General features: G+C 39.0%; 1 protein-coding gene across 1 annotated transcript in view; it reads right to left on the reverse strand.

Moving 5' to 3' along the window:
- LOC127410419 (mitogen-activated protein kinase kinase kinase 11-like) overlaps positions 1-24,115 on the reverse strand; it is a 43,596-nt gene that overhangs the window by 7,384 nt on the left and 12,097 nt on the right. Inside the window, exons 2-9 of the mRNA XM_051645677.1 lie at positions 11,400-11,580; positions 10,612-10,760; positions 9,512-9,687; positions 5,619-5,862; positions 5,368-5,475; positions 5,007-5,157; positions 1,677-1,783; positions 281-796 (exon numbers count right to left, since the gene is read on the reverse strand). Coding sequence (XP_051501637.1) covers positions 281-796; positions 1,677-1,783; positions 5,007-5,157; positions 5,368-5,475; positions 5,619-5,862; positions 9,512-9,687; positions 10,612-10,760; positions 11,400-11,580 — 1,632 coding nt within the window. The remainder of the gene's footprint in view (positions 1-280; positions 797-1,676; positions 1,784-5,006; positions 5,158-5,367; positions 5,476-5,618; positions 5,863-9,511; positions 9,688-10,611; positions 10,761-11,399; positions 11,581-24,115) is intronic.

Here is a 24,115-nt window from a genome sequence, read left to right on the forward strand (position 1 = left end):
GTGTGTTGATGATCTTTGAAGTGTTTAACAAAGCACTCTTGTGTGCTGGACAACATGAGTCATGTTTTTCCACTTGAACTTGAAGTCATACATTTTAAAATCAATTAAGAATAAGAAATAAAAGCTAGAATAAAAAGTAATCTAGACATGTTAGAATAGTGTACTTCAATGTGACTCAATATTCCAAGTCTTCTAAAGAACTAAGCGACCAGTACATTGTTCAAAATATCTCATGGAACGACATGAGGGAGAGTAAATGATGACCCAGATTATATCTTACCCAGCTGTGAAGAGTGAAGTCCATTACTCGATCTCCTCCGCCGCTCCCCGCTCTGATATGAATTCTCATTGGCCATCTCGCCGTTCGTGTACGTCGTCCAGTCTCCGGGACTGTGCTGCGGCGTGCGGCAGCCTGACCGGTCTCTCTCACGCGGGTTTGGTGGTGGAGGGGTGAGCGGTAACAGTTTAATCTCCGGGGGTTTCAACGTGCCCAAAAATGCTTGCGGTAACGAGTCCGTGCCGAATGTGATCAAATCGTCCACCACGTCGGGTTCGGCGGGCCGGTCTGGAGAGCGATCCGGTTCTAGTGTGGACAGGTTAGTCCGTGAGGACGCCCGTGGGGGCGGCGTGGGGGGGTGCTGAGGCTCCAGACAGCGTCCCAGAGCAACGGACGCCAGCAGGGCGGCGCTACTGAGCAGCGCGCCATGTGTGCTCTTAGCGAGAGAGGACGGTCTGGGCTGATCCGATTTGGGAGAGCCGCAGGGCGACGAACCACCTTCCTCACTCTCAGAACCCTCTACAGACAGGGAAGGTCAAAGGTCACTGCTAAGTCAAGTAAAAATAATGGAAACTGTGTAAAAACCCTTAGGCATAAGGCTAGTCTGTAGTAAAACCAAAACAATAATTCCCATCTGGGTGATTCTCACAAAACCTGTCAAGAAAATGTCCTGGTCATATTTAACCGTAAATAAATACAAACAATCTGAAATTATATTTTGCATACATGAAATTAAGCCTACATTATTTTCAGGGCACTTAAACACGTTTTACCCGCCAATTCTCATTACTGTACCATGTAAAAAGATGCTGCTTTTTGATTTTGAATTATTAAAATAAGTCAAATTAAAGGCAGTACCAAGGGAGTACTACTGTAACACTTTACAAATTTAATAATATATATATATATATTCATTTTCATGTTGTGGTAATGAGAATGTTACCAAGAACAGTTTCTAAATCAGCTAACTTCAACAAACTTTGTGTTACTTTTGGAAAAATGAAATAATAATAATAATAATAATGTGCATTAATTCAATTATAATTACATTTCTTTACAATTCTCAATGCATTAACGACTCCGTTGTAACTGTGAGATTTGGTGAGTCATTCAGAGGGAAAGTACAGTATAATTTAGCATTGCAGGCAAAAATGCAAAAGAAAATCAAATATACTTTACAGATAAAAGTGTCTCCAGAAGTGAGATAAATCTGACAAAACATATTTTGGTGACATCCTCAAATGAAAAAATGAATCATACATAAAGTATAATAAGGCTTGTTTTAAGTTCTTTTAAAGGTAGCGTCTGGGTTAGTCTATAATGAAAATTATCTTTACATAAAAACAATGATATGTGCTTATTTACATTGTGTGTTTATGTGTGAATGTTTGCGTGTTACCGTTGTGGTTGTATTCTGGTGTAATCGGTCTGTACTCCTCAAAATCTGCTTTCGAATCTTCATTTTCATTACTGTCCATTTCCAAGAGCTTCGCTCTCATTGACAGACTACAGACAAACAAACAAAAAAAGCAAAAATCATAGCAATCGATTTAACGTAACACTTTACAATAAATGTTCCCTTTGTAAAGGGTTTATAAACGTGTTTATTAATGGCTAATAAGTGATTTACAAACACATTATAAATCATTGATATGTGGTTATAACAACATGCGCAAAAATTTTGACTTTCATGCAATTCTTACCAAATAGTGAGCCATTTTAGCACACATTATAAATGCTTAATAACACTTTTTCAACATTAATAAACTATTAAAATGTACCTAAATGTAAAGTGGGCACATATGAAGCATTTATTAAGGATTTACCAATATTAGAAACATATTTATATAAAGTTCAGTATGGTTTAATGGTCATTTGGCTTTATTATATGAGCATGAAGACCCGAGAAGTATTTTTGCAGAGTATTTTAGGTAGCTGTGACTAGGTAAACATTAATGTCCCCTTTGTAAAGGGTTTATAAAGGGGTTAGTTAATGACTAATATTACACTTACAAATGCATTATAAATCATTGATATGTGGTTATAACAACATGCATAATTACGACTTTCATGCAATTCTTGTCAAATAGTGAGCCATTTTAGCACACATTATAAATGCTTAATAACACTTTTTCAACATTAATAAACTATTAAAATGTACCTAAATGTAAAGTGGGCACATATGAAGCATTTATTAAGGATTTACCAATATTAGAAACATATTTATATAAAGTTCAGTATGGTTTAATGGTCATTTGGCTTTATTATATGAGCATGAAGACCTGAGAAGTATTTTTGCAGAGTACTTTAGGTAGCTATGACTAGGTAAACATTAATGTCCCCTTTGTAAATGGTTTATAAAGGGGTTAGTTAATGACTAATAATAAATTTACAAATGCATTATAAATCATTGATATGTGGTTATAACAACATACATAAAAATTTAGACTTTCATGCAATTCTTGCCAAATAGTTAGCACAATAGTGCAGATTACTTAAGGTAGCTAGGACTAAATAAACCATTCCTTTGATATCAACGTGAGAAGAAAAGTGACAACACAAGTCATACGCTTTGATGACAAGAGGAACAAGGCAGGGCAGACGAGAGCGTTACAATCTCGCAGCAATACGGGATGTATGGGACAAGTGGGTCCAGCGATTACCCTTTCTTTACAAGCCAGGCTCCCACGTCACTGTGGATGAATGTCTGGTTGCATTTCGTGGGTGCTGACCCTTCAGACAATGCATACCAAGCAAACCGGCCAAATACGGTATCAAAATATGAGCAGCATGTGATGCACAGTCCAGCTATGCCTGGAATATGCAGGTGTACATTGGTAAATCCCCTGGGGAAGCACCTGAAAACAATCAGGGCATGAGGGTGGTACCAGACATGGCTGAAGGACTGAATGGTCATGACATTACATGTGATCATTTTTCACATCGTACGCCCTGGTTGAGGAACTGCTGAAAAGGAAGGTTACCATGTTGGGGACAGTGAGAAAAAACAAGGCGGAGCTTCCCTCTGAGCTTCTTGCGATGAAGAACAGGAAGGTAGCATCTTCAATGTTTGTTTTCAATGGCAGAGCCACTGTCATCTCCTGTTGCCCCAAGAAAGGGAAAAATGTCCTGCTGATGAGCACCATGCACAAAGATGCTGTCCTGAGCACCAGTGAAGACAAAAAAACCACGAATGGTCTTGGACTACAACGAGACAAAGGGGGGGTTGTACCTCTGGACAAGGTAACAGCCACCTACAGCCGGCGATGCTTGACTGCCCGTTGACCCCTTGTCATTTTCTTCAGCATCATTGATGTGAGCGCCTACAATGCCTTTGTATTATGGAGCGAAATAAACAAGGACTGGAACAGCGGAAAACTGAGTCGAAGGAGGATTTTTCTGGAGCAGCTGGGTTACGCGCTGGTGAAATCTCATATCGAGAGAAGATGGTGCTTTCCAAGAGCATCAACAGCTGCTGCTGCAACTGTTGTGAAGGACATACAAATGGAGACACACACCCCAGTGGTTCAAACTGCAGGCAGGAAATGTGGCAGGTGCCAGGTCTGTCCCAACGGAAACGACTCCAAGACCAGCAACACCTGTGTGAAATGCAAGAAACACGTCTGCAAGGAGCACGCAAACACTCTCTGCACATCAGGTGCACAGTAGTGCAGACAAAAAGCTGGACTTTACCTTCTGGTGGGCTGTAGGTAAATGTTTTATTTAAAGGGCTATTTAGGTAGTCAACAAAGAAACAAAGTACCTGACACATAAACTTGGGTAAAAGTCATATTCTAGAGGTTTAAATTGCTGGGGGTCAAATTGACCCCAAGGATAAAAGATGTTAGTAAATTTGAGGATAACAGGAGGGTTAATAGAAGTGTGAATAAATGTATTTATTAAGAATTTATACCAACATGCAAGTTAAAATGCTCACTTTTTGGCAAGTATTGCATGAAAGTCGCCCTATTTGTTCATGTTGTTATAACCGCACGTCAATTATTTATAATGCGTTTAAAAATCGCTTATTAGCCATTAATAAACATGTTTATAAACCCTTAACAAAGGAAACATCAATACGAAAACAGAAAAAAATTATGTTTCTGGCACATAGCACACCAGTATTGAATTGTGACATAAATCATGAATTAGGGCATTTTATGTTTTGATTAATAAAAGTATGAATAAATGTATTTATTAAGCATTTATTACAACATGCAAGTTAAAATCCTAATTATTTGGCAAGTATTGCATGAAAGTCAACCTGTTTGTTGATGTTGTTATTACCATACGTCAATGATTTATAATGCATTGGTAAATCACTTATTATCTGTTAATAAACACATTTATAAACCCTTAACAAAGGAAACCTCAATATAAAAACAAAAAAATACTGCTCTTGGCACAAACACACCAGTACTGACTGTAAATAATGCGATGTGGTGCAGATATATTTGCTAGTTAAGGATGTTATTAGAGATTTTGCACTGATCCTCAACCCTGTAACATTCAACCCCACAACATTTTAAATGTAACAGGGTTTACACAAAAAAGACAAATGTCATGGGTTAATATTAATATTTTTCAATTGTGTTCTTTATACGAAGCAAGCTGAAATAATGTGGTGCTTTAGAAATAGTAACAATAATTAACAAGGCATATATTTAGCATTATAGGCAGATACGGCTCTGGTAGTTCTTTAATTGAAATGATCAAAAAGCATCTGTACCTGTTCTCCGGTGTACTGAGTCGCAGGATCTTTGGACTTTTGGGGCTTTTGGGACTCAGATGAGGAGTGAATCTCCTCTCACCATTAATCTGTTTGACAGGAAGAGACTCCAACGGCCAAACTGAACTCCACCTGCTGTCACTGGGACTCACTGAGAGACCGAGAGATGTCACGAAAACCAGCCAACAACACGTCCAGGTTATATTTCATCCCAAAGTCAAGAGAAGGAAATTAAGAAACTAGATTTTGCATAAGAAAATGAGGCCTGTTTTGCCATTTTTCATGACAAATAAAGACCTCATGAAATGATTGGACAATTGCATTTTTTTTTACGGTGTTGACATATGGTGGACACACTCACATTGTATCGCACGGAAGCGTGGCCCAATGGATGGCGAGCCCAGATCCGGAGAATTCCGTCTTTTCTCCAAACCTGGCGATGCCTGAACTGTGATCTTATGGATAAAATCTACATGTACATTCAACACCAATTAATTCACACAAACAAACATGTGTTATATATAAATAATCGCTAGTTGAAACTGATAACCCATGAATTACTATTGATATATTAACTATTAAACTAGTATTGTGCTAATATTTATTCCTCACCCTGTGGCATACTGATCTTCTCTCCATTCTTCACTTTAAGTTTGTGTTTCTTGAACGTTCCTTTGCGTTTCTTCACGTTGGGTTTGTGGTTCTGGTTCAAATGGAGGATGAGGAGTGAAAGTTCTCGCTCAAACACGTCTTGTTCCCACTGCACTAACTGCTGCTCACGCTGACGGAGAAACTCCTCGTGAGACTTCTGCTCCAGCGCCGCACGCTTCAACTCCTCTTCACGACAGCGCAACTCCTGCACGACACACACAAACATTTCATATTGATGAGAGTGAAGAACTTACAGAACTGCAGATGATGTTCAACACTCTCACTCAGTGCAATATTTATCAAGGTAAGTAAGAGTAAGTCAATTTTATTTATATAGCACCTTTCAAGAACAGACATCAAAAGTGCTTCACAATAAAACACTAAAAAGCAAATAAGAAACAGAGTAACAAGACATAAATGCATGAGCATGAGGCAAGACAAAAACACAAACTAAAAACAAACAAATTTAAACAAAAGCAAGTCTAAACAAGTGGGTCTTAAGATGCTTTTTAAAAGTGTCCACAGATCTTAAGTCCAATGGGAGAGAGTTCCAAAGTTTAGGAGCTACAACCTCAAAGGCACAGTCTCCTTTTGTCTTGAGCTTGGAGCGAGGAACAACCAACAAACCCTGATCAGAGGACCTCCTACTGGTATTATATGGCTGCAGTAGCTCGTTAATATAGTCAGGTGCCTGACCATGTAAGGCTCTAAATGTAATCACAAGAACCTTGAACTGGATTCAAAATTTGATAGGAAGCCAGTGTAAAGAAATCAGAATTGGTGTTACATGAGTCCTTCTAGATGACTTGGTCAGAAGCTTGGCAGCAGCATTTTGGACCACTTGTACTAGATTCAGGGACGTATTGCCAAGACAGGCGAAAAGGGAATTGCAATAAGCAAGGCGGGAGGAAATAAATGCATGTATATTCATCTCCATCTCAGCAATGGACACAACTGGCCTGAGTTTAGCAATATTCCTCAGCTGGTAGAAACAGGAGCGAACTAAACAATTTACACGCTGGTCAAGACTCGAAGCCTGGCCCATAGAGATACCTAGATTACAAAGGGTAGGTTAAACAGAAGAAGATAAAAAACTAAGACTTTCCATCACTTTCAGGACAATGCCATCGGGGGCAGAAATAAGAACTTCTGTTTTCTCAGTATTTAGCTGTAGAAAATCATCTGCCATCCAATCTTTTATAGAGTTGAGGCAATACAAAAGAACAGAAACACTGAGGCTTAAACGAAATATATAATTGAATATCATCTGTATAACAATGGTAAGAGATACCTTTAAAATGTCTTATTATTTGCCCGAGAGGAAGCCAGTACAATGCAAACAGAATCGGGCCCAGGACAGAACCTTGGGGAACACCACAAGAAAGAGAATCAGCTGATGAGGCATAATTATGAACAGTGACCGAGAAAGTCGTGTCTGATAAATACAAGGAGAACCACTCCAAGGCTGAGTCTCTCAACTAATATACCGTGATCCACAGTATCAAAAGTGGCACTGAGATCTAGTAGTATCAATACAGAACATTCTCCTGCATCACCCTGCATTAACAGATCATTTGAGACTCTGAGAAGAGCAGTTTCTGTTGAATGCAACTGATGGAAACCAGACTAAAACTTATCAAAAACATTGTGTTCATCCAACACAGCTGTAAGCTGGTTAGCAACCACTTTTTCTAAGACCTTAGCTATAAAAGGTAACTTAGAAATAGGCCTGTAATTCTGGGGCAAGTAAGGATCAAGATTAGTTTTTTTGAGAAGTGGTTGAACAGCGGCTTGTTTGAAAAAGGCTGGGACATAACCAGATGTCAACGAGTCATTGATTATAGAGAGGACACACAAGGACCAATAGAACCAATAAAATGTTTAAACAAAGCAGTGGGTACAATGTCAAAGGGACTAGAGGAGGTTTTATTTGTGCTAACCTGCAGCCATATCACCCTGTAGCTCAAGACCGGTTGCCCACTGAAGCTAAGCAGGGTTGAGCCTGGTCAGTACTTGGATGGGGGACCTCCTGGGGAAAACTAAGGTTGTTGCTGGAAGAGGTATTAGGGAGGCCAGCAGGGGGTGCTCACCTTGCAGTCTGTGTGGGTCCTAATGCCCCAGTATAGTGACGGGTACACTATACTGTAAAAAGGCACCGTCTTTAGGATGAGACGTTAAACCGAGGTCCTGACTCTCTTTGGTCATTAAAAATCCCAGGGCACTTCTCGTAAAAAGAGTAGGGGTGTAACCCTGGTGTCCTGGCCAAATTCCCCCACTGGCCCTTCTCAATCATGGCCTCCTAACAATCCCCATCCATTAATTGACTCTATAACTCTACTCTCTTCTCTCCACCAATAGCTGGTGTGTGGTGAATGTACTGGTGCACTATGGCTGCCGTCGCATCATCCAGGTGGATGCTGCACACTGGTGGTGGTTGAGGAGTGTTCACTGTGTAAAAGCACTTTGATTGTAGTGTCCAAAAATGTGCTATATAAGTGCAACATTCATTCATTCAACCAGTTTGGTGAGCTCTTGTTGTGAAACTAGAGAAAAACTCGCCAGGAAGGGCATGGTATTTTGGGGAGGAAGTTGTTGCACTCATCAACGGAAGAAATTGGAACAGCAGGAGAGACAGTATCTCTAATGGTATCAAACAGGATTTTGGGATTATGTCTACTATTTGATACAAGGTTAACTCTGGCATCCTTAACCATATTATTAAAATACGTTAAAAGTTATTTTAAATACTGTTAGTGAACTTCTAGATGGGTGGATTTCCACAAACGCTCAATTTTGCGACAGGTTCTTTTAAAAGAATGAATACTATCGTTCATCCAGGGGGAGGAATTAAACAGAGAAGCCAATCTAGTCTTTTTTGAAGCAACTTTATCAAGGACTGAAAGGCAGTGCTTATTAAAAGATTGTACTTGAGAATCAACAACACTATTTGACATAATAACAGGACTATTATAAAAGGCAGCAGACAATTTTGCTGAAGAGAGATGGTTTAGGATGCGAGAATTTTTTTTTTTGGGGGGGGGATTTTTCCCCTTTTTCTCCCAATTTGGAATGCCCAATTCCCAATGCACTCTTAAGTCCTCGTGGTGGCGTAGTGATTCGCCTCAGTCCGGGTGGCGGAGGACGAATCCTAGTTGCCTCCGCGTCTGAGACAGTCAACCCGCGCATCTTATCACGTGGCTTGTTGAGTGCGTTGCCACGGAGACATAGCGCATGTGGAGGCTTCACGCCATCCACCGCAGCATCCACGCACAACTCACCGCGCGCCCCACCGAGAACAAACCACATTATAGCGACCACGAGGAGGTTACCCCATGTGACTCTACCCTCCCTAGCAACCGGGCCAATTTGGTTGTTAGGAGACCTGGCTGGAGTCACTAAGCACGCCCTGGGATTCGAACTAGCGAACTCCAGGGGTGGTAGCCAGCGTATTTTACCACTGAGCTACCCAGGCCCAAAGTAGGATGCGAGAATTAATTTCAAGACAACCAGGTAAAATATCCAGATTAAGAGACAGGTGAAATATAACACAATTATGATCAGAAGTAAAAAGATCCTCAGAAAAGTTCACAATCAATATTTAAACCAAGAGTATAAACAAGGTCCTGAGTATGTCCTCTGATGTGTGTAGGGCCAGTTACATGTTGAGTAAGATTAAAGCTAGAAGCAAATTTATCAGAATGGTAATCAGTTTCAATATATATATATATATATATATTTTAAATAAACAGGGGGCAAGTCAAAGTCATCCTCAAGAGCTCGTATTTGTCATTGACACAATAAAAACCGTAGGAAGTGGTATTAATATATATCTCATAATTCCCATGTTTAGATACCTTCTCTTTGGCCCTGATCTCATCAAACATGCTCTGGATCTCGTGCTTCCAGTCGTCCTGAAGAGAGTGAAAAGAATCTGGAGGCATCTCGTACAACACCTGCTCCTCCAGAGCCGTCAACTGATCCAGAATACACCTGAAACTGGGCCGCCGGTGAGGGTCCTGATCCCAGCACTCTACACACAAACACACGTTCATAAGGTCATTTCAGTAAGTCTCACAGTAAATAATAAAGAGAAAGTAGGATAGATTGGGTGAATGAATGTTTCACTCGTTAATGAATGAACAAATGAGTGAATGAATGAATGAACATGCAAACAGGTGAATAAATGAATTATTAAATGAGTGAATGAATGAAAAAATTAGTGAATGAACAAACAAATTAATTATTGAACAAATTATTGAATGAAAGACTAACTGAATGAAATGATTTAACGAGTGAATGAATAAAGTAAATGAATGAATGAATGTGCAAATAGAAGAAATGAATGATTGAATGAATAATCGAGTGAAAAAATGAATTAACAAACTAACTATTTTATGAACGAGAGAATGAATGAATGAATGAATACATGAATGAATGAACAAATGGATTAATGAGAGAATGAACTATTGAAAGAATGAACAAACAAGTGAATGAGTGAGTGAACAAACAAGTGAATGAACAAACAAATGAACGAGTGAATAAATGATTGAACAAACAAATGATTGAGTAAATGAATAAATGTATAAACCAAATGATTAAACAAGTGAATTAATGAATGAATGAAGTGAACTAATAAATTAAAAAATGATTGAATAAATGAAATGAATGAATGAAAGAACAAATTAATAAAAAAATGAATGAGTAAATGAAAAAGTAAATGAATGAACAAGTGAATGAATGAACAAACAAATTAATTAGTGTATAAATGAACAAACAATGAATAAATGAGTGAATGAACAGGGGAATGAATGAATGAATGAGTTAGCGAATGAATGATTGAACAAGTGAATGAGTGAATGAACAAGTGAATGAATGAACAAACAAATACATGACTGAATGAGGAAATACATTAATGAATACTCAAGTGAATGAACGAGTGAATGAATGAACTCACCCGACATGAGCTGAGCAAAGGGTTCAGGGCAGGTGGAGGGAATCGGGAGTGTCAGTTTGTTTACAGCGACTCCATAAGCAACAGCGAGACCGTCGATCCCTCTGTAGGGAGCTTCACCCGTCAACAGCTCCCACAGTAACACACCGTAACTACAGAGAGAGAGAGAGAGAGAGAGAGAGAGAGAGAGAGAGAGAGAGAGAGCGGGGGCGAGACAGCCCACAGCAGTTTTATATAGTCGTCTAATTACAGCATACACTCAAATACACACACACATACAACGCTTTCTCGTTCCCAAATCTAAACTCTTTAAATAACTGTGAGGGCATCAGAAATACAGTCAAGCTTTTTAAGTGCAGAGATCTCTGAAATGAGACTAGAATATTTAATGTTTCCTGGTTTCCCTGCAGATTAAAATGTGGTTTTAAGAGGAAATGCTGCACACTTCTCATTTGTGTCTGTGGGCAATAATAATTGAACCCACTTCGTAAGTAGAACAAGTCTTAAAGAGCGTTCCAGGGAAATGAGCCGTTCGCGGTTTTGACAAATTCTTTGGCAGGTGCCAGAATACATTCTAAGAGTAATTTTATCACCTACAATTCAGTCATTGTGTCTACTAACTCTAAACTGTTACTGTGGACTGGCTTGGTGGTCAAACAGAAGGGCTTGTAACCAAAAGGATGCAGGTTTGAACTCTAAAATGTGATTTACACAATTTATGACCAGCACACGTCTGCAGAAAGAATCAAAATAATAAAATAAAGACACTCAAGCTCTCACACGTGTCTCACCTCCACACGTCGCTTCCCTTTGAGAAGGTGGATGATTTGATGACCTCTGGTGCCATCCAGGCGTATGTGCCTGCTGTGCTCATCTTAGTGGTTTTGTGCCACTCGCGCGCCAGACCAAAATCTGTGATCTTCAGCGTCTTGCCCTCAATACTGTCCTGCTCCACCGGCTCTGCCAACAAGACTGAGAGAGACACATTTTAATATATGAACATATTTTGGACATGTTCTGTTGTTCACACATCAGAAAGAAACGTAATGTTGAATTTAGTAATTTTCCCTCTAAAAAACAATCGTTAAGATTTTTTTCATCCTTAACCCTTTAAGCTCGGATGGGCCCCCGAGAAAAAAAAAAGTCAAAATATTAATAACTACAGTCTTGACCAACACAAATGGGTATCGTTTGAAAGTATAGAAGCTCTACTTTCCAATGCATGTAGACATTATGAACAAAACTGAACAAGTGCTTTAAAATTTGCAGATAAATCAGAAGTATTCCATTTTTATAACTTATTAAAATAAACTGCATTGCACGTATTATTGCAATCAGTAAAAACATCAAACTGATCAAATATCCATGTGTCATATGTTGTTGGAAAGCTCTCAAAGAGTAGAATACAACCAGCCTATTTGTTTCACTCACAGACAAAAATATAGCGAGTAATAGCTAAGTATATGTCTTTGACAATTATGTTGGTGTTGCTTATATGCTGCGTTTTTCCTTATAACTTCACAAAAAATAAACGGAACATAAAATCTCACATACCAGTATTTAGAGGAGGTGATTATCTTTCAAACGAGTCCACACTCAAGATAATCAGATGTATAGATCATCAGATAATCCACATGAAGCACAATGTTACATATGACCACCAGGAGATGGCGCCAAATACATGACACAGACTCAATGATGACTCAAATGACACAGAATGAAACTCATTCTGTGAAATCTCATTATTAAAATCATGTCTGCATGCTATACAAACCTTTAGTCATTGTTGTGTTTGCATGTGTAATTAGTTCTTATGTACAATTATTATGTTTTATTTGTTTGGAGATGTTTTTGGACACTATGATAAATTATCTTTGTAATGCTATAACTTTTGATGTTTTTGTCGTATCAACACCAAATTTTTCTCAAATAGAGTTGGCATGATTGGGAACAAAACAAAAGCAGTTTTTCAGAGACACCTTATTTACACCCAGAGAGATATAATGTCAAATCATAAAAATAAGAAACAAAGTTTATAAAAAAAAACTAAAAAAACAATCAGCAGCTTCTTAGGCTGAGAGTCTCAGAATGCATCATAATCTATATCATTAAAAAGTTTTCTTTAAAATTATACCAAACACTTGACCCTCCTTGTTTATTTATTTATTTTTATATTTACTTATAGATATTTTTGTCGAACCTTTAATTTGAGGTATGCCACTGAGACAGGAAATCTTTAAAAACACCTTCAGTGCTTAAAGGATTAATTAAAACCCTGGGGCTTTTATTTTGAGGGAACACTCCAGGAAGACGGTGACTAGAGCGTTTGTGTGCGTGGGCTAGTTCACAGTAGTTTAATATTCTTTTCATTCAAGATCTGGTGAAATGCTCCTCCCGTGCTGTTCTCAATGGATAAGCGAACCGAACTATCGAGCATCTACATCTGAGATGTAGTTCGTGTTTAGCGCTCACATATTGTGTGCCACTCTGAAAACTAAAAATAGCATTACATCATGAGCCCTGGGCATGCTGTGAGTGTGTGTCAACAGAGCAGCACTCACTTACTGAAGCACACTGCACATGCAGACTGTATATTTACTTATTAAACAGCCTTTTGAGATTCACAAAGATAGCGTATGTCTTCAAGAGACTTGGAATAAAATGCAAGAGTCATATGGACTACATTAATGGAGCTCAATTAAAAAAAAATACACAATCAATGACAGTGTGGACTGGATAAAACTGTCCCACAGTCTCTCTGCAGGAAGACAGCAGAGTGTGTGTGTGTGTGTGCGTGACGTCAAAGCTGTTGCAAAAGGCTGCAGAAGAGAGCTTTGTGTCTGGACACACACAGAAAATTTCTCTTCCACACAGCTGTAAGTGTGTTTGTTGAATTTGGTCGCTGGTAAAAATGTGGAAGAAAATTGCGGAACATCCAGCATTGAAACTCTGACGCTCAACTTCATGATTCAACGATCAACAAAAAGAATCCTGTCTGTCCCTCAGACCATATCACACACACACACACACACACACACACACACACACACACACACAGTGTTTGTGGTTTGTTCTTGTGACCCCCCGGAAGTGACGCAAATGTACACACTTCTAAATAAAAACAACAAAACATCATTTTTAGCAGAAGTGAATGGAGCTGAAATGTAAGAACACTTGCACAGATGAACACAAGAGACGGTCAGACATCTGATATACAGACACAAGCATTCATACAGATCTAAACAAGAGATTTCTGTCCTCCTTTCACAAGCACACACACAAATGATTTTTGTCGAATCAGCATGTCTTGCTCTATGATCTTCCTGTATCGGGGCATGTAAAGTTCAACATGATTCATTCTTCTGCTAAATACAGTTGTGCTCAAAAGTTTGCATACCCTTGGAGAATTGGTAATATATATGTACCATTTTTAAAGAAAACATGAGTGAGCAGGCAAAACACATTTCTTTTATTTCTTATGGGATTCATATTCAACTGTAGGTTATAACAGAATGGCACAATCATAAAACAAAACATGGCAACAAAGAAAAAAATGAAATGACCCCTGTTCAAAAGTCTGCATACCCTTAGTTCTTAATACTGTGTATTGCCCCCTTTAGCATCAATGACAGCGTGCAGTCTTTTGTAATAGTTGTCTATGAGGCCCCAAATTCTTGCAGGTGGTATAGCTGCCCATTCGTCTTGGCAAAATGCCTCCAGGTCATGCAAAGTCTTTGGTCGTCTTGCATGAACCGCACGTTTGAGATCTCTCCAGAGTGGCTCGATGATATTAAGATCAGTAGACTGTGATGGCCACTCCAGAACCTTCACCTTTTTCTGCTGTAACCACTGGAGGGTCAACTTGGCCTTGTGTTTAGGGTCATTGTCATGCTGAAAAATCCAAGAGCATCCCATGTGCAGCTTTCATGCAGAAGAATGCAAACTGTCTGCCAGTATTTTCTGATAACATGCTGCATTCATCTTGCCATCAATTTTCACAAGATTCCCCGTGCCTTTAGAGCTCACACACCCACAAAACATCAGTGAGCCACCACCATGCTTCACAGTGGGGATGGTATTCTTTTCACTATAGGCCTTGTTGACCCCTCTCCAAACATAGCGCTTATGTTTGTGACCATAAAGCTCTATTTGTGTGTGTCACCTTGTGTGTCTGTAACAAGGCCAAACATTCAAGGGTGTGTAAACTTTAGAGCACAACTGAACTGGAATTTGAAAACAAAGAGCTGATCTTAGATTGCTGTCTTGCTGTCTACAATGTCTGCACACAGTAATCAAACACACTCTCGTAAACACCGTCTCTCTCTCATATAAAGAGTTGGGAGGTCAAATCATTTTAATAAATCTATTCATTTGGACAGTTGATGCAAATGAACCAGTTCAATGAAACGATTCACTGCGTTGCCATTTAAATAACAAAATATCAGTCAAACGCTGCTGTTCATCACTACATTTTTAATCTTACTTATAGAAATTAGGGTGTTCTTTGTTTTACCAGGTCTGTCTAATGTAAATGTAATGTCGTTGTCACCCTAATGGACATCCTTACTGTTTTTGTGCCAGATAAATACTTTTGTGATTGCAGAATTAAAAGTTAATCATTTGTAAAGGGTAATGTACAGTCTGCTGGTTGTTATCGCAAAATAAACCCTGACAGGGTGATGAGAATCTGTGGAAGTCTCTTGTATATTCCTGAAGGGGTTTATGTTGTGATGATGACCGGCAAACTGCACATTATCCCTCTTATTACATTATTACCCTGCCAAATATATAAATAAGTGGACATGATACATTGATTTCAGTTAAAATTATTTTATTATGTGAGAAGAGACCGCAGAGTCTCCAGAAACAGCTGAATTTGCCCCTATTGCGTCAGAGTTTTGTTGGATTTTATATAGTAAATAACGACTGCTCATTATCCAGCTTATTACACGACTACTTGCCAAATAAAGAAATAAATGGACATGAAACGTCGATTTGAGTTGAAATGATTTTATTATCATACTTGTTGAGATCGCAGACTGATATGAGAATACCCAGATTACCGGTTGTTATTCAGAAATATCAGACCGTTAGATGGCCTGATTGATCAATCAGAATCAGGATTCGAGAGAGAGTGTGTAATGAAGATTTTTAAACATATTGCCACTTTAAACAGCTTCAGTGAAGTGCGCTGCTTGTTGTTAGTGGCTTGTAATGTAGTGAAGTACTTTTTCAAAAGGAAAGCTTGACTGTAGTTGAATTACTCTAAATTATGAGTAGCTTGTAGCAAGGGTTTGAAGAGTGCTCTTCTGGGTTTTGGTGCATGAAGGTGTTTTAGTTCCGTGTAAATCTAAGATGAATCGAGTTGAACTTTACATGCCCCGATACAGGAAGATCATAGAGCAAGACATGCTGATTCGACAAAAATCATTTGTGTGTGTGCTTGTGAAAGGAGGACAGAAATCTCTTGTTTAGATCTGTATGAATGCTTGTGTCTGTATATCAGATGTCTGACCATCTCTTGTGTTCATCTGTGCAAGTGTTCTTACATTTCAGCTCCATTCACTTCTGCTAAAAATGCTGTTTTGTTGTTTTTATTGAGAAGTGTGTACACAAGAACACGATACATGACAAAAAAACAACTGTACCACTATAAAGTATCTAGTTAAAGGAAAAGCTGCCGTATTTTTAAAACTGCTGAACTACTGTCATACTACTGGAAAATATAGTTAATACGGATAGCGTTACTGAAGTCTCAGTTTCATGCACGTGTGGCCACACATCAGTCTTCTACAGCCAACACTCTATAATTATTCCTGACATAGACACATCGGCCTGTGTTCTGTAGAGGTTTCTGCAGGAATGAAACTTTCTTCACCACACAGCCGTAGACACAGTGACTGCAGTAGATGGTTACCACGGCAACAGACCGTGTTTGTAGTTTTGTTGCTGATGCGGGCCGAGGCTGTTTACAGTATGAGAGACGCCTTGTTCAACATGAACGCAACACAATGCAGAATTCACCTCTTCATTACACTGTTATAGTTCAGTAAGTATGAGTCCGAGTATGTGTGTGTGTGTGTGTGTGTGTGTGTGTGTGTGTGAGAGTGTGTGTATGCGCGCATGTGTATGTGTACATGTTTATACTACATTGTGGGGACCAAATGTCCCCACAAGGATAGTAAAATCTGAGATCACCTACATTGTGGGGACCAGCCAGCGGTCCCCATGAGGGAAATGGCTTATTAAACATACTAAACTATGTTTTTTTGAAAATGTAAAAATGCAAAAAGGTATCTGTGAGGGTTAGGGGACAGAAATGATCGTTAGATCTGTAAAAAATGCATGGAAGTCTATGGAGAGTCCCCACAATGATATAAAAACATAGTATGTGTGTGTGTGTGTATGTGTATGTGAGAGTGCGCATGTGTACGTGTGTGTATGTGCGCGTGTGTATGTGTGCGCGCGTGTATGTGTGTGTGCGTGTATGTGCGCGTGAGTGTGTGTGCGCGTGTATGTGTGTGCGCGCGTGTGTGTTGCCAGACAGACTGTGTGTCTCTGTGTTGCTCCCTACAAAGACAAAGACTCCCGTTCTTCCAAGAGAAAAACCCCAGTGCACTAGAATCCAACACACACCCACCACAGAGAGAGAGAGAGACAATGTAACGCTCCTTAAAACTGACACACAGGAAGTGACATCACTTGGACCCTTTCTACAGCACGATTTTTACACATTGTACAGTCATTCTGCAAATTCAGTTCCTTTTCCATTTGAAAAAGTTAATTTCTGTAAGATTTAAACATTGTATTAGATAAAAAATGCCTTTAAGTGCCTCAAGCTAAATGTTACATTTGAATATATTTTGGGATATAGCTATGCCTGACACCAAAGGGTGTTTATTAAAAAAATATTTTAATGCAGATTTTTCTACAAATTTCCACTTTTTAATAATCAGCTCTTTTTGTACAAAATCAAGGTAAATATAATAAATAAAACAGGGTGATAAAGAGGAGACACTTTCTTTATGATGTCATTGACACATTATTTTATTAAGGAATTGTACTTTTTAATTTGTGTGATGATAAACAGTAATGTAAAAATGCTACAGTAAAAAAAAAAGTTAATTGGTAAACGGGTACCTTAACATATACGGTAAAAAAAAAATAATAATAATAATAATTATATATTTACTAAGACAATTCATGTAATTTTATGGTAAAATATAGTTAAAAAAAATAGATGTAAAAAGTATAATTTTACTGTGTAAAGGTAAAAATGTATATTATGTTTAACAAGAGAATACATGTACTTTTTACAGTAAATTATTGTTAAAATTATGGTGAAAAATTGCTTTTTTTTTTGCATTATTTACACTGTGCCTTTATGTTTATTAATGATTGCTCCTGGAAGAGTCACTCTTGATCTTAACCTTTTGTAGTTACTACAGTCATTAACAATACATTTTAAGGTGAAGAGCAGACTTTTATAGTTCCAGAAGGTTAGTATATTAAGTTAATATAATTTCATAATATAAATGGTAGGGAACAATAAAATATACAGGGACCAAAATGACATCCCATAAAGCCTGAAACATGGTCCATTTAATGTCCATTAAAACATAAAATAATTGAGAGAGAATAAATACTAAATACCAGATTTTATTTCCATGCATTTTTTTTTTTTCAAGATGTGCATCTCGGTCAATAAATAAGTTTGCATTTTGAGCTCTGCGGTTATATCTTTTCCTTTAACCCTTTAAACTCTGAGGGTGTTTTTAAAGATTTTCTGTTTTGGTGGCATACCCAAAATTAAAGGCATATAACTTAAAAAATAAATACATACAAGGATGGTCAAGTGTTTGGTCTCATTGTAAAGAAAACTTTTCAAAAAAAATTAATGATATAGATTATGATACATTCTGGGACTCTCAGCCTAAGGAACTGCTGAAAAATCGCAAAATTAACTTTTATATCTCTCGGTGTAAATAAGGTGTCGAAAAACTGCTTTTGTTCGAGACACAGATCTGGGGAAGGCTACAAAAAAATGTTGGCAGCATTGAAGGTTCCTAAGAGCACAGTGGCCTCCATAATTCTTAAATGGAAGAAGTTTGGAACAAACAAGACTCTTCCTAGAGCTGGCCGCCTGACCAAACTGAGCAATCGGGGGAGAAGGGACTTGGTAAGAGAGGTGACCAAGAACCCGATGGTCACTCTGGTTCTCCAGAGATCATGTGTGGAGATGGGAGAAACTTACAGAAGGACGATCATCACTGCACCACTCCACCGATCTGGGCTTAATGGCAGAGTGGCCAGACGGAAGCCTCTCCTCAGTGCAAGACACATAAAAAAGCACCTAAAGGACTCTCAGACTGTGAGAAACAAGATTCTCTGGTCTGATGAAACTAAGATTGAACTGTTTGGCCTCAATTTCAAGCATCATGTCTGGAGGAAACCAGGCACTGCTCTTCACCTGCACAATACCATCCCAACGGTGAAGCATGGTGGTGGCAGCATCATGCTGTGGTGGTGTTTTTCAGTGGCAGGGACTGGGGGACTGGTCAGGGTTGAAGGAAAGCTGAACGCAGCAAAATACAGAGATATCCTTAATGAACACCTGCTCCAGAGCACTCAGGACCTCAGACTGGGCCGAAGGTTCACCTTCCAACAGGACAATGACCCTAAAGCACACAGCCAAGACAACACATGAGTGGTTTAGGGACAACTCTGTGAATGTCCTTGAGTGGCCCAGCCAGAGCCCAGACTTGAACCCAATCGAACATCTCTGGAGAGACCTGAAAATGGCTGTGCACCGACGCTCCCCATCCAACCTGACAGAGCTTGAGAGGTCCTGCAAAGAAGAATGGGAGAAAATCTCCAAATCCAGGTGTGCAAAGCTGGTTGCATCATACCCAAAAAGACTTGAGGCTGTAATCGCTGCCAAAGGTGCTTCAATTAAGTACTGAGTTAAGGGTCTGAATACTTATGTCAATGTGATATTTCCGTTTTTTATTTTTAATAAATTTGCAAAGTCATCACAAATCTGGCTTTTGAACTGTATTTATGCCCCAAACAGAAAATGTTTCTGAAGGTGAAGAATCAACTCCTTTTACTAACACTTTGCAAAAAAAGAAAATGAATTTCCACACTAATATCACACACAGAGATGTAACCCTATCCTAACCCTCATACCAACCTGTTCATTTCAGCAGATTTAGTATAAATAAAACAAGAATTGGCACATTTATACGTCTTTTTTTGGGGGGGATTTTTCTCCTTTTTCACCCAATTTGGAATGCCCAACTCCCAATGCGCTTTTAAGTCCTTGTGGTGGCGTAGTGATTCGCCTCAATCCGGGTGGCGGAGGATGAATCCCAGTTGCCTCCGCGTCTGAGACAGTCAATCCGCGCATCTTATCACGTGACTTGAGCGTGTTGCCACGGAGATATAGCACGTGTGGAGGCTTCATGCCGCCCACCGCGGCATCCGCGCTCAACTCACCACACGCCCCACTGAGAACGAACCACATTATAGCGACCACGAGGAGGTTACCCCATGTGACTCTACCCTCCCTAGCAACCGGGCCAATTTGGTTGCTTAGGAGACCTGGCTGGAGTCCAGGGGTTGTAGCCAGCGTCTTTTACCACTGAGCTACCCAGGCCCCCTATTTATATGTCTTTTTAACTACTGAAGAGTGCTGAAAATGTCCTAAAAGTCAGTTTGTGCCTGTTTCACTATATTAGTGAGGACATTTTCAAAAATATGCCCACTTAAAAGTGGGTTGTTCCAGAGACTGGTCATTTATTAACCTTCATCTGTGCTGCTGGTTGCTGTGAGCGGCTGAAGTTTAACCAGCACAGCGTGGCTATTCATGACCTCTGACCTCTGCCAACCACGCAGGGTCACAGGAAAATCAGAACAAGCCAGAATGGAAAAATACCAACAGCAAAAACCCAACCATAACAATTCAAACTGAACAGTTCATGCAGATGATGATGAAATACTAGAGCACAACATGCAAGATTGACTAGTCAGCAAACTGAAGTACAGAAGCATTAATGTGCTCATTCATGGACAGGATTTACCAAAAACATTTACATGAAAGTTTGGTTCATTTGGTTGGTTTCAATACAAACTTGGGTGTGCACCAAAGAATATCACACGAGAATCTCACTAGAAAACTGTTCATGAGGACTCCAGTATCGTTCCCAATTGGTGTGAAAGCAAACTGGATTAACTCTCAGTAGGGAACCCTTATTTACGACATATCATTTGCATGTTATATTATAATGCATTCCTCACTGCAGCTCATCTCTGCAGAAGCTTTCTGGACAAGTCATAAACTATCACATCGGCTGAAGGATCCTCAAAACCTCAATTAACTCTGGGAGAATCGTCCCTTTAATCAGGTACTGGAAATTGCTTTGAATAAAAGAGTCTCCTAAATTACAACTTACTGAAGGACTAGAACATTTAACTTTGGCTCACAGCTATATTCTTTTCTTGCAAGTGGTTAGGCTTAGGTTAGTCATTGCTTACAAAAACTTTAAGATATTGTATTCATTCATTTTTATAAAATCCCAATAATAACAACAAAACACATAAAGCATATCTTTAACAACCATCTAGTTTCACTAGTGTTTAGTACACATATGGTAACAATCCTATGTCCGCTTCGAATCATTCATTCGGAAATCGGACTACACTGGTCGCCCTGTTGCTCCCGTATCAATGGAAGAATGCACATTCGAGAACCGTCAGGAAAATAATTAGTTAAACAGTGAACAACACTTGCCATCTTCATCTGCTGAGTTATCTAAAGAGTTACAATAGTAAACAGGTATTTGGCCACATAACAACAGCAAACGTACTGTGGTTCAGAGCCAAATAATACAACGAGAACAGCAGGGACAGAGGAGAAGAATCAAACTTTACTTCAGACCAAACAATCGAAACAAGTGTGAAAACAGCCAGAGCTAAAAAATGCCACCTAACAGAGGTCACGTCGCACAGGATCTGTCCCGTACACCTTTAACCTCTGAAGTTGTCTTTAAAGATTTCCTGTTTCAGTGGCACACCCACAATTAAAGGCTTATAACTAAAAAATAAAAACAAGGAGGGCCAAGTGTTTGGTCTCTTTGTAAAGAAAACTTTTCAAATGTTTTAATGATATAGATTATGATACATTCTGAGACTCTCAGCCCAAGAAACTGCTGAAACACCACAAAAAATACCGAGCCGAACTTTTTTTCTAATTTGACATTATATATCTCTGGGTGTAAATAGGGTGGCTCCGAAAAACTGCTTTTGTTATCCGACTCTCTACTTCCTTAGCCTTTCAACTACTGTAATCCTGATCCAAATCACTGCCCTAATTCTTAATTGACCCACCCCAAAGCCAGACCCAAACACTAAAATCTTGATAGGTGTTGAGCAGGATCAATGAGAATGTTGATGTTCTACTCGATCAATCAAAGGTCTGCATACTTTAAATCAATCAACGGTTGATCATGACTGTGCTAAGCAGAACATGGAACCACGTTCCTGTCAAACAAACCCATCCCTAACCAACTACTCCTAAAATAAGAGGGGAATGATTGGCTGATTATCCCCAACCCCAGTCCAAAACACCTAAAAATGTAAGTGTACAGCCCTGGTTGACAGTAGTGTTGTTCCAGAACAGTATGGATATTGATGCTGATAGACGTCCTACTTGCTAACTAGCAGTTTCCTCTGGAATTGGTCCATTTTGCGCTCCAGTAAGCATGTATCTCTATACTCTGAAAACACAGAAACTCTTCTATCCAATCAGAATCGTTTCTCACAGCTTGCGAAACCTGTCAACATCAACAGGAAGTGACCCGTAGCATATGATGGCTATATTTGAACAGAGACGCATATCTACACTGTTGCTACCAGCAGAAAACAAAACAAAGCTTTGAAAACTCTCAGTGGCAGCAAACAGACCCCACCGACTGCAGTGGATGCCCATATTTAAAGGAGGAATTCTCCCAAAAATGAACCTTCCAAATCCATCGTTTTTTCTTTCTTCAGTGGAACACAGAAAATGATTTTTTGAAGAAAATCCTGCCCACTTGTTTTCCACTTGTGTGCTATTTTCCAAGTATTCTAAAGTCTTATGATGGTTCTGAGTGAAGAACAGACCCAAACTGAATGTTATTCACTGAAAATTGTATACGTGCGTGTTCTCTGGTCCTGTCAAATGTTCATCCAGAGTATCTTTGCGAAAGCGTTGAACACTCGGTGCATTATGGGAATGTTTCTTTGGCTGTATAAAGGGGGAATCCTGTGCTGAGCTCGTACCTGCCTCATTCCCCAATCTCCCAGGTCAATCTCCGGATGAGGCCTTTTTCAAAATAAAGAAGCTGCTCGCCCTTATCAAACACACACCAGCGACATGAACGTGAAACTGACTGATGCACGGCTTCCAGTTCAACTCTGAGGGTTTGGAAAAAACATTCTGTGGCATGAACAGTCAAAATATTATTATTAGACTATTATTAAATAATATTCTTTTAAACTGATGGAGTAAAAGCGCTCAGCTTCTAGTTTGAAACTATTAAAGCTGCAGTTTGTCATTTCTGTGCTTTAAGTATCACCAAACGGAATTGCAAAAATAAAGATTTTTCCGAACAAGTTTTCCAAACACTCCCCGTCACCTCATTGGTCAAACAGTTAGTCCCGTCCAAACCCGTGTCCTTGTTGAGTCAAAAGTTGACATGTTGAGCTGCTCAAAGAAACAAATGAAAGTTTTCACAGTGTTTAGACTCTTTAGGAACTATCAATGGATTACTGCTAGTGACTCAACTCAACATTAAACCAAAACCAAAACAATGCACTGAACCGCCACATGTCGCTTATTCTTAATAATGGTGTATTTTTTTGGACTCTCAAATATTTCTAGTTTCAACATTATTTGCACTTCAGATCTTTGTTTTGTTGGACAAGAAAAAATTGGTATGTGAACCACATTTGTTCTTCAACCATTTAAAATGGGTAAAATTGAACAATTTGCACATGGAGCCACATTGAGATCCCCATATCTCTGGGATTTAACCATATAGGGCCATATAAATTAAGATACAAATAGGAAAGTTTGTTCTGAACCAGAATCTAAAAGGATATTAAGATATCTTTAAGACTTCTGGAGTTAGAGGCACTCCAACTTTGGAAAAACAGCACAAAAAAAGTGTTTTCCCCCATTTTTGGACTCACACCATTGGGGTACAATACAACAACTGGTGCTGAAGTCAACTGAATTTAGAAATAGACCTACCAATCTCCGTGTAAAAATAAAATCATGACACTGACACCTTTATAAGGTTATTTTTTTTACCTGTAGTTTTGCTCCAAAATCATAGGCGGAAATTGTCATTTTGACCCCCTCTTGGCCTCTAAAAAATTATGGATTACTTTTTGCCACTGACATGTAATATTTAGGCTTTCATCATCATTTATCTTTATCCAAACTTCTGAAAGAGTATGACGA

Source organism: Myxocyprinus asiaticus, chromosome 2 (genome assembly GCF_019703515.2).
Source record: "Myxocyprinus asiaticus isolate MX2 ecotype Aquarium Trade chromosome 2, UBuf_Myxa_2, whole genome shotgun sequence".
Taxonomy (NCBI): domain Eukaryota; kingdom Metazoa; phylum Chordata; class Actinopteri; order Cypriniformes; family Catostomidae; genus Myxocyprinus; species Myxocyprinus asiaticus.